The following is a 16,585-nucleotide window of genomic DNA, read 5'->3' as shown; positions in this document are numbered from 1 at the left end:
CACACATCCTCCTGTAAGCCACCGTACAGGTTGGCCGCGTGCCTCAGGACACACAGCCAGGAAGCCATGGCGCTGGGACGGGAACCCAGGCTGTGGGAGTCCAGCTTCCCGGCCCAGACCCAGGTGCATCCGAGTCCTTGCTCCAACCCTTCCTCGCTGGGTGAACCTGGGCAGATGACTGAACCTCTCAGAGCATTGCCTCCACTGTGTGATGGCAATTACCACATTGGCGGCAAAGGGCCCAGCCCCCGGGGGTGGGGGGGAACCGGTGGGCAAGCATTCCCTGGCTTCCCTTCTGGAAAAAGTGGCCGTAGGACCCTCTGCTTACCGATCCAGTGTTCTGCTGTCGGGCATCCAGGGCTCCCGCCAGACTATCTGCTGCTTGGGGGGCTTCGTATTTCACCCTGAAACACAGAGGCCACTGCCACCATGAACACTGCCCTTGCTGTTCCAGGTATGGCGGGATGCAAGGGTGGGTGGGGACGAGCTGGACTCACATCCTGGGTGGACCTGGGTCATGCCCGGGTAGCGGGTAGCTCAGGCCCTAGGAAAGGCTCTGACGCTGCAGGTCTGCAGGGGAGGGCAGACCTGGGCTCAGACGTGTGACCGTGACAGGCAGCAACGAGGCTGAAGTGACGGAGGGTGGTGGGCTGGCCAAAGGCCAAGAGCAAGCTCGCCAACGGCTCTCACCAGATCTGGCCCAACTCCAGGGCTGAGAAAGAGCGCCCATGCCCCCATGCCCATGGAGAATCCCATATCTAGACCCTTCTTCGAGCAGCTTCCACTTTGTAACGTAATAAATCGTGGTTCTGTATGAGGCCGCCTTGGACGGGGAGTTCCCTTCTGCTGCTGAAAACAGCCCGGCAGACGGGGTGTTCCCTTCTGCTGCATGGCTCCCCAGCACCAAGCTCCGCCTGGCCCGCCCTGCCCTGGCAGCATGGTGGAAGGCCCTCTAAATGTCCTGGGGGCTGCCAGCCAGCCGGGTGGGGCAGGGAGGGCAGCGGCTGAGCACCAGGAGGCTGTTTGCTGTGCCTGAGGTGAGTCTCAGTGGGAGCCAGAGGCGGCCTTGGGGACTCAGCCGTGAGTCTGGCAAAGAGTGGTTATTCTCCCTGTGCAGCGTCCGCGGAAGGAGGCGAGGTCTCGGCACTGGCCCAGCCAGGTTCGAGGGAAGAAGGGCCCCGCACGATCACAGTGGCAAAGCGAAAAGCCCTGCACTTCGGGATGGGCCAGGTCGAGGCTTCAGGAACTGGGACCCCATCGAATGAAACCCTTGCAATGCCAAATGGCCTTCCTGGGAATGGGGCAGACAGGTACTCCAAAGGGCCTCTTGAATAAGAGCCCCAAGTCCCCAGGCAGCCGTTTGACAGCACTGTTGTCCACTCCCTCCTGCAGGATACGGAGTTAGCCAGAAGAGTACCATCGTGAGCTGGCTCATCCCCCAGTGACGTGGCTCCCGACCATCGGGGGGCTGGGCACTGTCTGCGGGGCTGAGATGGAGCCAACCTGAAAGCAGGGTGGCGGGTGGTGTGCTCAGGCCCCTCTGGAGGGCAGCTTAGTCTCCGTGGCTCAACCCGTGCAGTGAGAGGGGGTGAGGGGGAAGTGATGGCTAACACCGGGCCACGCGTCCTGACCCGGGGAGGGCCTGCCCACTCAGGCTACGGAAGTAGCCCTGTCGCTTTCCCTCTTTCCCTCCAAGACACGGCACGTGTGTTCCGGAAAAAGGTAGGATAAGGCAGGTCCTGCCCTAGGAACATACAGAAACCCATCCTTTTCTTCACTCAAAAGAACTGTATGTTCTTTCCTAATTACGTCCCCCGTCTCTGCTTTTCTGTGTCTCTCCAACCCACCCGGCCCTGGGGACGAAGCTTGGCCGACCCTGGGGCCATGCCTGCGGCAAGGGAGGGCCGAAGACAGCCCTGAAAGAGGTAGCCCACAAGGCCCACTCCCAGCTGTAGATGCTTGGCCAGGTGTCTACTGCCCCACACCCGGTGCAGGCGTGGGGAGGGCTACCCCTCAGAGGGTTGTGGGGAGGCCGGTGGGCAGGGACTGGACCTGGGGTCACCTGGATGACAGTGGCACTAGGGAGGAAGTGGAGCGTGTCCCCAGGATGATGATACAAAAGAAGGTGAGGAAGAGCATCCCACTTTCAGCAAAGCCTGGCTAAGGTGCCCTGAGTCTGGCTCGTCCAGATGCTCCCTGTCGCTCTCCTTAGTATCCCAAGTGGAGGGGCCTGCTCAGCTGGAGAGGCCATGACCGTGCCAGCTGCGGTCGGGGCTGGAGCAGAAAGACAGGAGCTGCCAAGGAGCTGGGTCCCTGGTGAGCAGATGCAGAGCTGGCACAGGCTGGAGGGAAGGAGTCAGGGGGAGGGCGCCTGGGTGCCTCAGTCAGTCGAGCGTCTGCCTTCGGCTCAGGTCATGATCCCAGGGTCCTGGGATCGAGCCCCGCATCGGGCTCCCTGCTCGGCGGGAAGCCTGCTTCTCCCTCCTCCGCTCCGCCTGCTTGTGTTCCCTCTCTCGCTGTGTCCCTCTCTATCAAATAAATAAATAAAATCTTAAAAAAAAAAAAAAAAGGAAGGAGGAGCCAGGCAGGCAGAGGTGTGGGCCAGACACCAGGTGGGCAGAAAAGGCCTTAAAGGGTTCAAGCGCCCCAGGAGACAGGGTGAGGAGGGGAGTCCAAAGGCCAGTCAGGGGGCTAGAAGATCCAGCTGGGGCCTAAGGGAGGGACTCCCAAGCAGAACAAAGCAAAGAGGAACTCGATGCTAGGGCACTCTCCTCCCTGTGGGCTGCCTTCTGCTGTGGTGGAAGCCAGTCCCCAGGGAGGGCGTGCAGGAGAACCCAGGACCCGAGGAGGTACAGGATGTGCCCTCCCCCCAGCATCTCATGCTTTCCTTGCCTCCGAGCCTTTGCACACACTGTTCCTATAGCCTGAAATGGCCTTACTGCCTCTCATCCCCGAGGTCCAGCCCTGAGCACCCTCTGCAGAGGTGCCAGCCACCACGCATGTGTCCACAGTGCCTGGCATGCCCCTCCAGGATAGCGGTTAGCACAGCACGGTCTCCCCATGAGACTGCAGGCTCTGGAGAGCAGGCGCTGGGTATGCTTTTCTCTGCCCCACCCAGGGCCCTGCTTCCCAAAGGAGCGATGGCACAACAGCGAGCCTCAGCCAGGCTGGTGGGCCAGGACGAGTGCCGGGGGCTCTCCGGCACGGCCCGTGTGCTCCGCCCCGGGGCCTGGCGGGCGGGCCACCTTCCTGGCTGCAAATCCCACTGGACTCATTAGCTTCCACCCACACAGCGGGCCTCACAGTGCCCCAAACTCCATGGCAACCGTGAGCTGCTGGTCCCTGAGCACCGGAGCTTGGGAGTGCAGACTGCTCAGACTAAAGACGCAGCTCATAGCCCAGGCTGCCTCTGGTCAGCGGGAAGGGCTGAGCAACCTCACGGAGCCAGGCCAGCCTTATCAGATCTGACCTGGATGTGGTGTGCAGAGGGCATACCTGGGCCCTCGGAGGCCCACTGACAGTTCCCAAAGACAAGGCAAGGTGGGGAGGGCAAAGGTCATTCAAATGACCAGAATGACCACTGGGGAGCCAGGGCCAACTGCTGAGGGGATCCCTTAATCCAGAGCTTCCCTTGGCTGTAAATCCTGGCTGCCCCCAGCTCAGTCCTGGGTCCTGAGCAAAAGGCTGAGAATACCAAGCAAACTGCTTCCCCTGACAAGCCTGTACGGGGCCAGTCTTGAGGAGCTGAGCCAAGGGGCTGGTCTGGGCTGCTGAAAGCACCTCCCTGAAAACACTGTCCCCAGGAAAGGACAGAACCCCAGCTCTGGTGCAGAGGGGTCAGATCCGAGTAGAACAACAGGGACCTCTAGAGGAAAGTTAAGGGTGGCTAGTGATCACGAGAAATGACTCGACAAGTCCCTGAAGTTTTATCAGGGATCTTCCCTGCCTGCCCTGGAGGGCTTGGTGTGTGGCCTACAATGTAGTGGGGAGGTGGGTCGGGCTGGAGACAGTTTTGGAACCAGCAGCCTTGGGCTCTCAACCTAGCACTGCCACGTATCAACGGCCTGACTTGGGGCAAATGACCCAGCCCCTCAATGCCTCGGCTTCCTCCTCTGATCAGATCATGTAAGACTCTGGCACACAGTTGCTCATCAAACCACAGGGGTCCCTTCCACCTCCCAGGCCTGCCTGTGGGGCATGAAGTCTACGTCTTGGCCACAGGACTGTCCAGGCTGCGAGCGACTGATCTAGGGAGTAGGAACTCTGCCGTCCTGAGGGGGTACAGGCAGGGGGCTGTGTGTCCTTCCACGTGGCATGCCAAACACCTGGGTCCAGAGAGGCTCTGCCCTGACTGGGGGCAGCCCAAACTGCGGAGGATGGGGTGGGGGTGGGGGCAGGCCACTCACTCTTTCCGTTGGTCAGCCAGAGAACTGCCCCGGGTCAGCGCAAACATGTCAAACTCGCCTTCCAGTTGGCCAGAGGCCTCCAGAGACTGCAGGCCAGCCCTCACGCTGCTGGAGCCCAAGTCTGCAGGGACAGAAAGGTACATGAAGGGCCCGCCACCTGTTCCTGCACACTGGGCAGGGGCTGAGCTGCCAGGCCCAGGGATGATTCTGGAGAAGGAGCGGGGTGGGGGGTGGGGACAGTGCGGGTGTAGGAGGGGGCAGGCCACCTGTTGGCTGAGGGACTGTGGGCACGTGACCTGCTCTCCCCGAGGCGGAGACCCCGGCCCCCTCCCAGGGCAGCTGTGCGGAGAGCAGGTAAAACGCGGCCCAGTGCATCTGGCGCAGTACATGGCTGAGCAGTGGGCGAGAGATGAGACGTGTGGCTGAGTTTTCAAACAGCCTAGCAGCAGTGGTTCTGGGCTCTTGATTACTTCCTAGGGCTTGGCACAAGCACGCAGCCAGCTGTAGGGACACTAATCGCAGCGATGGCAATGGCGACTGCTGGCGTGCTGGGGGCGTGCACCCCGGGCCCGGCGCCAGTCCAAGCCCCCTTCGTGCGTGCGCTTACCTAGTCCTCATGGCAACCCTGCCTGTTACAGGGCAGCGAGGGGGGCACAGGGCGTTCAAGTGACTAGCCCCAGCTCGCTCGGATGGCTCAGGTCACAGAGAATTCGGTGTTGAGGGGCGACCACAGAGCACTGGGCTTCTGAGGTGTGAGGGCGCTCGGGGGTTGGCGGGCTGGGAGGGAGAGCTCCATGTGTTCGGTCCTGGGCACCCAACCTTGCAGTGGGGGTCCAGCCCAGCGAGGTGAGGTCTGGGCCGACCTTCTGCTGCTGGCACTCCAGCTCCAACAGTCTAACAGGAGGGCACCCCCAAACTGCAGGGGTGCCCACCATAATGTGCCCTCGGCCAGAACCCCCACACGGCACTTACTCATTCCCGCCAGCTGGGATGAGAGGCTGCCAGTGGCCGCCTGGTCAGGGCCCATGTCGATCAGGTCAGCTGCCGCCTCGACCTCTTGTGGGGCCTGGGGAGAAGGGAGATGCCACTGTTGCTCGAGGATGTGTCAGGAGGGCCCCAGCAGCTAGGACTGGGAATCAGCCCCACGGCTGCCTCTAGCTCAGCAGCACCCCCTGGGAGGCTGGGAAGACCCTGGGGCATCAGCTGGTGGCAGAGCCTTAGTTACCTTAAAGGAACAGTGACAGAAAAAGTGAGAAGGGGACTTCTCTCTGGGCCTGGATAAGAAGGCACATCCTATGCAGGATGTCCAGGGAGGGAGGTGAGCACAGCCCTCCGCCTCCTTCCCATCAACACGGGCATGATCTGGTCCCAGAAAAGCGCCTTTACCTTGCCGGTCTGGCCTGTTCGGAACCGTTCAAACCTACGAAGACAGAAACAAGCCGGGTCAGAGAGACAGAGAGGCCCCTCAGCACAGCCCAGCTCTTCACGCTGCTGGCAACCAAATCCACGGCAGTGAGTCACAATTAGGGGGACCGATCCAATTTATGCCTGCTGTCCCCGGGGAACTGTTAACAGTACCCCTCGGTTCACTTGCCGGACTGTCGCAATTTGAATGATCAATCATCTGGCCACTTGTCATGACCAGCAGTAAGCGAACCAACAGAAATAGGCTAGAACAGAGGAAAATGGGGATGTACAGTACATGGCAAAGCTAAGTGCTGTTTTATCAAACGTGTTCGGTGATTCGCTTACACACGTGTACCTGTGTCACTGGCTCTCCGAAGTGGTGTCAGAAGACACGCATCTCTTATGCTCCTTCCTGGAGCCCCTGGGACTAGCCTCCGGGCTGCCGAGGTGGCTGCAGAAGGCCGTGGTCTGCTGAGGCCTGGCCCTGTCACTTGCTGAGTGACCGTGGGTACGTCCCTTCTGAACCTCAGCCTCGTCTATTACAAGGGGACAGCGGAACCTCCCGCCCACGTGTGAGGACCCGGCGAAGACCCTGACTACAAGCAGGACCGTGAACTAGGAGGCAGCAGACATATGTCAGGCCTGACACCTGTGGGTGTCAAGGGGTCCTAGTCATCCCCAGATTGGGCCCTTGGGCCACCTCAGCCTACACCTCAAAATGGCAGAAAGCGACTCTTCTATTCCACTGGGCCAGGGAGCAGGAAGGGCTGGGCAGACAAGGCCCACAGCAGGCCACCCCCCCACTCTCCACTGACTCAGAATCACTCGGGGTCTGTTGCTGCAGAAAGACAGGAAGTGAACGAAGGCTGGAGAAGGCTGGATAACTGTGTCTTGACTCAGACATCCCTGGTTGCTAAGTGCTTACAGGTATCACTGCGCAGACTCTCTGTCACCCCACGGGGCAGATACAGAGAGCCTGGCACCCCTTCTCCCTTCTTTGGTAATAGCACCCGAGTGCCGTCTGGGGAGCAGCTCTTCCCCCATTTCCTAGGGTCCTGGTACAACCACCTGCAAGGGGCCCTCTTCCCTTCGCCAGCAGGTGGGTACAACAAAGCTGAGCAAATCCATTTCTCCTGGGGAGCTGACTCTTGAACGGAATGACAGAAAGTGGGCAAGTGTCTGGGGCCCATTTCCTGATGGCCACACCCTAGGAACATGGTCCGGGACTTTCTGCCTTGAGACCTCCGAGCCAGCCTGTGATCTCTCTTTCCTGCTCTGCTGGCGGGACTCGCTGTTTGACTCTTCTTTGGATTCTGAAAGCTCTCCTGTCCATAAAGGTTTTTCTTCTCATGAGCTCTTTTCCTGCTTAACTGAGTTCGTGTAGCGTGCAAAAAGCCAAAGTCAAGTAAGTAGAGGGCCCACGGCAAGGACAGAGCAGCCCGCCCGCAGGGATGCGGCGGCAGGGCACACTCTGGCCTGGAGAGCAGTGGTGGCAGGCTGCGTGGAGCTCATGCCCACCGGGGAGGGAGAAAGCTGACGGCACACGTGTCTGAGAAGGCGGTGGGAGGAGGCCAGATGGTGCGGACAGGCAGGCAGGGGAGGGAGCGGGCTGGGGCACAGCTGGCCAGAGGCCGGGGGGAGGCGGCGGGTTACCGTTCGTGGCGCAGGAACACGTTGTTGAGGTTGTCATTGACGATGAGCAGCTCCTCGGTGAGCTGTTCATTGGCGATTCGGGGGATGAGTTCTAGGACCCGCTGCTGCATGGCTCGGCACGTCCGGTTGAGCTCCTGCGGAGGGAGGGGGAGAGATGGCCTCAGCCCCTGGGCCCAGAGCGCGGCTGTGGCCGGGCTCCACAAACGCGCCTCTGGATCCCGCCTCTGGTGTCCTACGCCAACAATGAGCACAGGGGAGACAAGCCACAGGCGAGACAGTGCGTGCAGACCTCCCGCTGCTGCCTTTGCTCGGGTGAAAACCAACAGTGCCAGTGGTCGGTGGGACACACCGCAACTTCTCTGGGTGACTGGGATCTTTTCGTAACCGACATAAAAACACCAAGCCGGACCTCTCCAGCTATTATCTGCAAACCCTGATTTTGAAATTTTCCATTATTTTCCCTAATTCTTTTTTTAAAAAGATTTTATTTATTTGAGAGATAGAGAGAGACACAGCATGCACGCGTGTGCGGGAGCCAGAACACGAGCGGTGGGGTGGGCAGAGGCAGAGGGAGAAGCAGATTCCTGGCGGAGCATGGAGCCCAACACGGGGCTCGATCCCAGGACCCTGAGATTATGACCTGAGCCGAAGGCAGGCGCTTAACCGAGTGAGCCACCCAGGTGCCCCTTCCCTAATTTCTTTTTAAATACTTTTTACTTTGGGGTGCCTGGGTGGCTCAGTTGGTTAGGCGACTGCCTTCGGCTCAGGTCATGATCCTGGAGTCCCGGGATCGAGTCCCACATCGGGCTTCCTGCTCAGCAGGGAGTTTGCTTCTCCCTCTGACCCTCTTCCCTCTTGTGCTCTCTTATCTCTCATTCTCTCTCTCTCAAATAAATAAAAATCTTTAAAAAAAAATAAATACTTTTTACTTTGGAATAATTTTAGATTTGCAGAAAAGTTGCCAAGATAGTAGAGCCCTCCACTCAGCTTCTCCTGAGTTTGGCGTCTGTCAAGACGAAGACGTTAACACCGACCCCACGCTACAAACTCAACTCCAGACTTCCTTCGGTCTCGCTGTTCTCCCACTAACGTCCTTCTGCTCCAGGACCCCACACTGCACTCAGTCGCCATGTCACTGACTGACTTTTAATTGGTAAATTCTATATTTAAACTCTCTTTGGGAAAGAGAAAAAAACTAAACGCCACAGCAGTGTAAGTTTTTCATTTGTAAGACGGACTCTTTCTTCAGGTACCAGCCACTAGGCCGCCGGATGCCTGGGTCACGGTCTCAAGGCGCAAAGAGGCGGTTGGCACTTTTCTCCCACAAGCACCGTGAAGACCAGATGCTGCCCCACTACTGACTTCGGTTCTCTTTTGGACTGTAACCCCGCCTCCTAGAATTTCCTCATCTGCCTTTATTGTGGGGCGGGGCGGGCCCGAGTGACTTTCAACACCCTGTGGGCCTCCCTTCTCTTCCTCCTGTGACCAAGCACACTTGTGGCTTTGTCCCCACTTCCTCACCCTCCCCTCTGAAGAGCAGAAGAGCAGTGGCTGGAGCCAGTCTCCTGGGTTCGAATTCCAGCTCTGCTGCTTACCAGCCATGTGACCCCAGGCACATTACGTGCCCTCTCTTCGCCTCAGTTTGCTGATCTGGGAAACGGGGATAACGACAGTACCTACGTCCTGTAGGGGGTGGTGAGGGTTAGGTGAATGACTGTATATCAAGTGTCTACATCAGAGCCCGGTGCACGGGAAGTGCTCATTACTTGTGAGCTGTCACCGCGAAAACCAAATCACTCACACTTGGTGGCTCCTGGGCCTTGGGGTCCCCCAGCTTTCTTGGTACCGCTATGAACTGACCTCCACAGGTAGGGTAGGGCCTTCGGTGGTCCCCATCTGGGGATGGGATGGTGGGACTATCGTGTGACACGTGGAGCGAAAACCTGTGGCTCCCACCGGCCCCGGGGGCCCGAGACCAGCTGCCCTCTCCTCCCCAAGCTGGCGCTGCTCTCACACCAGCCTGCTAAGCTCCGTACTCTGAAAGGGGGAAATCAGAACAATCTTACAGATGAGGAAACTGAGAGAGAAGCTATTCTGTTCAAACCAGAAAATGCTAGAGCCCTGAATTCCAATATGATGGAGCCCAAAGTCTCTGCCCAGTTTCAATCTCTCCCACTGTGACCACGAAGTTCCGAGTAAGCCGTGAGAACTGTAGCGTGGCTGGGGAAGAAATGTGTGTGGGCAAATGCTAGAGAAGTCACCTGGGGGCAGACGGGTGCCTGCTCACCTGTAGCAGCTCCAGGTCTGCAGGCTCTGCCTGGGTGGGCACCAGCTCCGTCAGCATCTCCGACATCACCCTCACGTTCCCACTCACCATCTCGAGCTCGCTGCGCAGCTTTGCGATCTGAAATACACCGGCGGCCCTGGTGAGCTAAGCCAGGGGTCCAGAGCCACTGTCGCTAGCGAGGAGAGCCTGGCACCACGAGCTGGGGTGGGGTGGGGGGGTACCCAGAGGAGCCGACCTGCCAGTATGCTCTAGGCTTTTGAGCCACAGTCCTGCGGTGGGTTGCCCCCACCACCCTGAGAACCCCTTACAGAGGTGCTACCAACCGTTACCATCTCCAAACTGGGGAGCCTGGTTCAGGGAAGGCCAAAAGCGGTGGAGCTGTGAGTAAATGCACACAGAGTACGGCTGGAGGCCGCCAGCTTTCCCTGGGTCCCAGGTGGCAGCTAACAAGGCCCTGGAGGGCAGCTCCCTGCCACGGGGAGAGGGGACCATCAGCAGACCTGCTTCCCTCCCTAGGGTGACAGGATCTCACTCTGGCTCCTAGGACGGCAGGATTTTACTCCCCCGTCCTGTCCTGTGAGGATGGGATTTTGTCTTGCTCCTGGCCTGCTCCTCCTGGTCCGTTTCGGTGTCCTGGGCTCTTCCAAGCAGGGGTCCCCGGGCCACCCCCCATCTTGAGTATGACACCGAGATTTAGCATTGGTTAAAAAGACGGTAGCAGGTTGTCAGTGACCCAAGGGTTCCAAAGTCTTGGCTTGGGGAATCTGTGTAAATCAAGTTGCAGAGTCTCCACACAGGGGAGGTGGTGAAGGGTCCTATGCTGTGGGGCTCTGTGGGGAGTGAGGTCTCCTCAGGAGCACTATGGACACTGTGAATGTCCAGGAAGCAATCAGTATGGAAGTTCTAAAATTAATCGGGACAAAGAACCCTTTGCCATGGAATACTGCATGGGTCTAGGATTAAGTGGCCTACATTTTGAGAAATGCACGTGACCCCGCTGATTCCAGAACAGGAGTGTCACTATATAAATTCACGATGCCTGTGTGAGCAGTGACCATTTACTGACCACCTACTAAGTGCCAAGCATTTAACTTTTATTGCTAATTCAACTTCACCACAGTCTTAGGAGGCAAATATCATTATCCCAGCCTCTGCAGGTGAAGAAATGGGGGTGCAGACACTGCGGCTCACGGACACCTTCCAAACCCTGCAAAATGCTTGGTGTGTTTGGCCTATCTAATGAACACTCTCAGTATACATAAGTGGAAAGACTACTGACCATAAGCCCAGTGTGTCCAGGTCAGATGGGACCTAATTACAACGGAGTCTGGGAGTGGTATCACTGCCTGAAAGCCTTAACATGCCCCAGGAGACAAAAGGGGAGCTGGACATTAACTCCTACTCAGTTGGGTTTTGCAAACTGAGCAGGCACTGGACATAATCAGTCTTAAACCATGCAGATGCCAGACTTCAGGCAAATTGGTTAAAATCATAACCTGGTGACATAAAATTTAGATCACAAGGTGATTTTACAATTTTTATATACCTTTAATTATCTGTCCAGTCAAGAAAACTTTTCTAGTAATACTTGTAAGTCTGGGAGGTGATTTTATAATTTGCTATAAGGTATCAAATACAGAAGTCTCTCTTCAGATAGGCTGGGGTGCGAAGGGCTGCTGGGAGGTTTGTTCATAAATCCAAATGAGATAGTGCAGATCAGCAGGTGCGCTTTGGAAGGTCAAGTTTCACTTTGTTTCCATCACACACCTGTGTCTCTCTCACCAGTACCTTCAGCAGCTAAGCTTTCACAGTTAGCCGATAGGATGGCTCTGAAGTTCTTAACATGCCTCAAAAGTGGGCACCCCAACCATGCAAGGACTCCACTTGCATCCCAACAGCCACGGCTAAAATGAGAGCGCACTAGGGTGCTGAGTGTGCAACTCTTGATCTCAGGGTTGTGAGTTCGAGCCCCATGTTGGGTGTAGAGAGTACTTAAATAAATAAATAAATAAATAAATAAATAAATAAATAAATAAAATGAGCACACACCCAGCGCACACTGGCCATGGCAGCAGACACCCCTTGTTGGGGCGAGCAGTCTCAGCAGGTGGCTTTGCCCCCTGTTCCCGGTGGAGGAAAATGAGGGACAGAAGCTAAGTCAGTGGCCGTGAGTCTCTGGTGGGTAAGCCTGCAAAGCTACTCATAGAGCCCCAGACCCCGGCCCCTGGAATCTCACACTACACCTCAAACCTTCCTGGGGCTTGGTGGGAAGCATCATGGTGCAAAGGAAGGGTTTAAAAAATTTTTTTCTGTGCAGATGCTTTAGAACTGTTTTTAGCCAGAACCTCTGTTCAAATGGAATCTTATTTGAGCACATAAACAAACCCCACAAGGAAAATGGAGCTGCTGTTGTTGAGGAGGCCGCCTGCTGGGCACTCCGCACCCCCACCCCCTCGGGGGGCCGCCTGAAGGGCTCCGCGCACCACACAGCTTGGCAAACGGCTGGCCGAGGGGCAGGACAGAGCCTGCTGGGAGTCAGGCAGACCTGAGCTTGAGTCCCACTGCCCTCTCTGATGAGCTGTGTGTGGCTCTGGGCAAGTGAGTTTATCTAATAAGCCTCATCTTTGAAACGTGGGGCGGCTACGAGGACAGTACTTTTCAGACTGAGTGGGGTGCCCCCTGACCTGCGTGGCTCTGACTCAGGCTTGTTTACCTGCTCAGGGGTGGGTGTGATGGGGGTGTCACTGGGGACAGTGGCCGGCACGGGCAGAGGGGTGGTGTGCGGGGTGGAGTCTCCTCCATGGCTGGCGTCCGTGCCCACGGAATTCGGCCCTGATGGTGCCTCTGAGCTGAACACGGTCTAGACGGTAGAAAACGGGATCGGCGAGGCCGGTAAGGGAGGAGACAGCTCCCCCACCCCCGGCTCCCCTTCCCACTGCCCCCACCGGCTGTCTCTCCTCACCCTCTGGGGCGTGTGGATGGGTGACAGCATGTCCAAGTCGGTCATCGGGAATTCCAGGCCCTTCCTCCGCAGGTCCTCGTAGACGGCCACCACCCCTGTCAAGTCGGGCGAGCTGCGGAACGCGTCAGCCCAGGACTGAGAAAGGACAAGGGGACATGGCCGGTAACCACTGCTCACAGTCTCCCCTGCGAGCCCGCCCCCTGGAGAGCAGAAATTCCCTTGCTGACTCGCTGGTCCTTGGACTACGGTGCCCAGGCCTCCCCACACGCAGAGCCCTCCAGTCAGCGGACGACCAAGACGGCCCCACATGAGAAACCGATGGAAGCAAAGGGACACAGAGCAGCAATGGCAGGGGGCACCAGCTCTCCACCCGGCAGGAAGCTGGCCTGGAGCTCGGCCCGGCGCGCCTGCCTGCCCGTGCTCACCTGGATGAGGTGGAGCACTTTGTCGTGCACGACGGTGGGCGGGTTGTTCTTGGGTAGGATGGTCTTCACCAGCACGCCCTCCACAAAGTCCTGGCTGGCTACCAGCAGGTGGAAGCGGTGCCCGCAGTTCTTGACGCAGGTTTCTAAGACCTGGAGGCCGGGAGGTGCCCGTGAGCACTCATCCACGGACGGGGGGTGGGGGGTAGGGGGTATCCAGGACTCCCACCCTGGCACTCCGCCTCCATCCCAGAGGACAGGCTGAGTCCAGGCGGGGCTCCCTCAAGTGAGATCCTGGAACATGGAGAAGGGGGGACAGTGCCCTGATTCGGGGGCTGGTGTGCTGGCTAGCCCCCTCCTTGCCCCCGTGGGGTGGCCTCGGTGCCTAGAGAAGCCTGCCCGGATGCTGTTTCCGAGGGGGCCACAGCCTAGAGGGAAGGTAGCTCTCTGAGTGGAAATCAGAGCGAACTTTCATAATCCTACGGTGACCCTGCAGCCCCAGAAAAAAAGGTGCTGAGCTTCCTTCCCCATTTCTGCTCCTACTTCCCGGCAGGAGGTGCCTTGCTCTTCCGGGGAGCTGGATTCACCGGATGTAAGCCCTGCTCTCGTCTCCACCCCAGCCAAGCCCCTCCGGCAGCCAGGATGCCCACTCTCGCCTGGCTTGTCCTCAGCCGCTGGCATTTGCTTTATGTTCATTTCTCAGGGCACCAAGTGCCAGTCAGCAGCACCCAGTGTGGCCTGCCAGGCTTTCTGCCCCCGCCCCCAACGCCTGGCTTCACTGAGCTTCTGTGTCACCTGGCAGGTCCTCCGGCGCAAGCTCTCCGTATCTGGTTCTGGAGGGATGTGGGCCTCAGTGCGTCTGCTCCCCATGCCCGCGGGCTGGAGAGAATTTTTCCAAATGGCCTCTCTTGCCGCTCCGTGTCTGCCGGCACTGTAGACAGGACAGCGCTCTGCCCACAGACCTTTCCTTCCCAGCCCTTGGAAGAGGAGCCGCAGGGTGGCTGGAGTCCTGCTGGGCCTGGGGGACGTGTGGTTCTACCATGGATGGACAGATGGATGGATGGGGCACTCACCGTGAGAGCCAGCATCACCTCGTGGAAGTTCTTATTCCCTACGATTCTCTTCTTCACTGCTCGGAAGGCATCTTTGGGACTGGGCAGAAGGACAAAAGGAAGGATGGCCTGAGGAATGGAACCTTCTTATCCAATATGCGGGGCTGCCTACCTGAGATCAGGAGGCACTGGAACACAGGGATGGCTTTTACTTATCTGTCTTCCCTGTGTCCTGTTTCCTGTTGAACACACGAGTTCTAATCACAACACAAACTGCTTGCACCAAAGTCCTCAGTAGATCATAAATACTTGGCAGAGATTCTCTGTGTGGACCATGGGCGCCCTGCACCAGAATCCCCTTGGGGGGAAGTGTGAGGATGTGTTAAAAATGCAAAACCCTGGGCTCCCACCCTAGACCTCTGAAGCAAGCTCTCAGGGAGGCCCCCAGGGGCGCCCTGTACATACTGAGGTTTAAGGACCAGTCAGCTGCCAACATAGAGTCCCAACGCCCCATCCTGGCCACTTCCTCTCTCCACCCATCCTTCTACTTGGCTAAGTAGCCACACGTGCCGGCACCGTGCGGGGCGACGCGTTCCCGGGAGACCCACATCAACGTGGGAAAGAAGAGGGGCCTGCAGTCTGAGTGAGTGGGGGTCGGGGAGGGCGGCTCAGGGCAGTCCTCTCTGAGGAGGTGGTATCACAGCTGGGTGTGAAGGACGAGATGGAGCCAGCTGCGGGGAGCAGGGGAAGGGGTTCAGGCAGAGCAGGGAGGGACTGAATGGAGGCCGTGCGGGGAGGCAGAGGGGAGAGGGAGAGGCTGAAGAGGCCCAGTGGTCACGGTAGGGAGGGTGGATATACCTAGGCGCAGGGGGAACCCTGAAGGCCCTGGTGGCCGCCTGCTCCCCCCGCCCCACCTGCTGCCCGTACCGCCTTGCCCCTGCATCCTGCCCTTCAGCACTGTACAGGTGAAATCAATGTTGCCCCGACGGCTCTGTCCTAAAAGCCTTTGTGGCCCCCGACTTCCACGTCTACCTGGTGAAGGCACAGATAAAATCTGCCTTACGCACGACTCTTTCCCAGTCCCCCATTTCCCTGGTGTGCACCCACACGGCACCCGCACGGCACCCACCCGGGGCTGCCTGGCTAAAGAAGCCGCCTCCCGGAAGGCGGGGATGGGATCCCCTTTTGACACTCTGCCTCCCCAGAGGAGCACTCTCCACCCACAGGAGCATAAGCAACATTTCCTAGGCTGGTCAGTGGCCCCTGGGGCCTGTCCTGCTGTCTGCCAGGCATCTGTCTGTTCGGTGCTGACCCCCTCAAGGGGCAGGTGAGGAAAGGCAGGGACCCTGATACGGGTCCCCCAACATGAGTGAAGGCGGCAGGCAAGGTGGGGAGGCGCCATGGAGGCCTATCAAGGCTGTGACAGACAGGACATGCATTGCGGTCCCTGACCGGTGGGCCCCTGTCCCGGAAGTGTGAGCGCAGTTTGCAACCCAATGCCCTAGGGCCCTTCCTCACCCTCAGGACTCCTCACCTGTGGCCACTTCAGCTCCCTAAAAGGACTTGTCCCCGCCTCTCATACCGTGGCCCAGAGAAAGGGCATGGCATTGGGAATCAGAGGTCCCGGCTTAGGTGCCCCTCTCCCCACAAAGCACTACCAGGCTGAGGGGGACCTCGCAGGCCAACTGGATTATCCCAGTGAGAAATGGAGATGGAAGTGAGGTCTGCTCTGGCTGTTGATTCTGGTTTTCCGGAACAAAGGCCTTGTCAGGCAGTCTTTCCCCGATCACCGTGGCCTTCACACCACATCCCACCCTTCCTGGGTTTTCCTGAGAAGGACAGTGACCCTGCTTTGCCTCTCTGCTCCCCTTAGGACCTTGGGCTTATTGCTGGAAGAATCTAAAAGAGCTTTATGTCTGAGGATATAGACCCAGGGAGGTATGGTGCCTTGCCCAAGGTCACACAGCTGGTCAGTGACAGCTAGTCAGAGACCAAGAGCCCAGGGCCACGATGCCTCCTCCACAGCACGTGCCCTGGTGTGACCTGCATACGGGAAATGTTCAGCAAAGGCTAATGCTGATGGGCTCTCAGTTCTGCTTTACTGTCACTGCCTTCTCAGTGTCCCCTGACCCAAATCTTAAGGAAATGAAAAGTCTATTCTTGCTCACAGAGAAGGCTGGGAGTCCCCCTACCCATTCCAGCTCACAGAATGCAGAACGGTGCTTGGGGTCATGTCCCAGTGCCGGGGCTGCCAGCTGGCCTTGTCACAGGAGGATGTGGCCCAGGTGACATTCTAAAAGGTCCAGTTGGTCAGGCTGCCGCTGAGACACACGCATGGGCTGGCAGCCTTCTGGGGCATCTCTCTTTCGTCTAACTCATGACAGGGCTGCGTGGAA

General features: G+C 58.2%; 1 protein-coding gene across 4 annotated transcripts in view; it reads right to left on the bottom strand.

Moving 5' to 3' along the window:
• TOM1 (target of myb1 membrane trafficking protein) overlaps positions 1-16,585 on the bottom strand; it is a 39,086-nt gene that overhangs the window by 5,925 nt on the left and 16,576 nt on the right. For 2 of the 4 annotated variants that reach the window (XM_088025320.1, XM_028088583.2), the window contains exons 3-12: positions 14,211-14,289; positions 13,141-13,290; positions 12,716-12,850; positions 12,467-12,613; positions 9,754-9,870; positions 7,467-7,600; positions 5,793-5,826; positions 5,379-5,472; positions 4,407-4,527; positions 329-404 (exon numbers count right to left, since the gene is read on the bottom strand). In XM_088025320.1, coding sequence (XP_087881446.1) covers positions 329-404; positions 4,407-4,527; positions 5,379-5,472; positions 5,793-5,826; positions 7,467-7,600; positions 9,754-9,870; positions 12,467-12,613; positions 12,716-12,850; positions 13,141-13,290; positions 14,211-14,289 — 1,087 coding nt within the window. The other 2 variants (XM_028088582.2, XM_028088584.2) reach the window with 2 other exon arrangements.

The sequence above is a fragment of the Eumetopias jubatus genome, unplaced genomic scaffold, assembly GCF_037043125.1.
Source record: "Eumetopias jubatus isolate StellerSeaLion01/CBP00866 unplaced genomic scaffold, mEumJub1_p1.0 scaffold_8, whole genome shotgun sequence".
Taxonomy (NCBI): domain Eukaryota; kingdom Metazoa; phylum Chordata; class Mammalia; order Carnivora; family Otariidae; genus Eumetopias; species Eumetopias jubatus.
The sequence above is the reverse complement of the archived record's forward strand: the minus strand, read 5'-3'. Positions and strand labels throughout refer to the sequence as shown.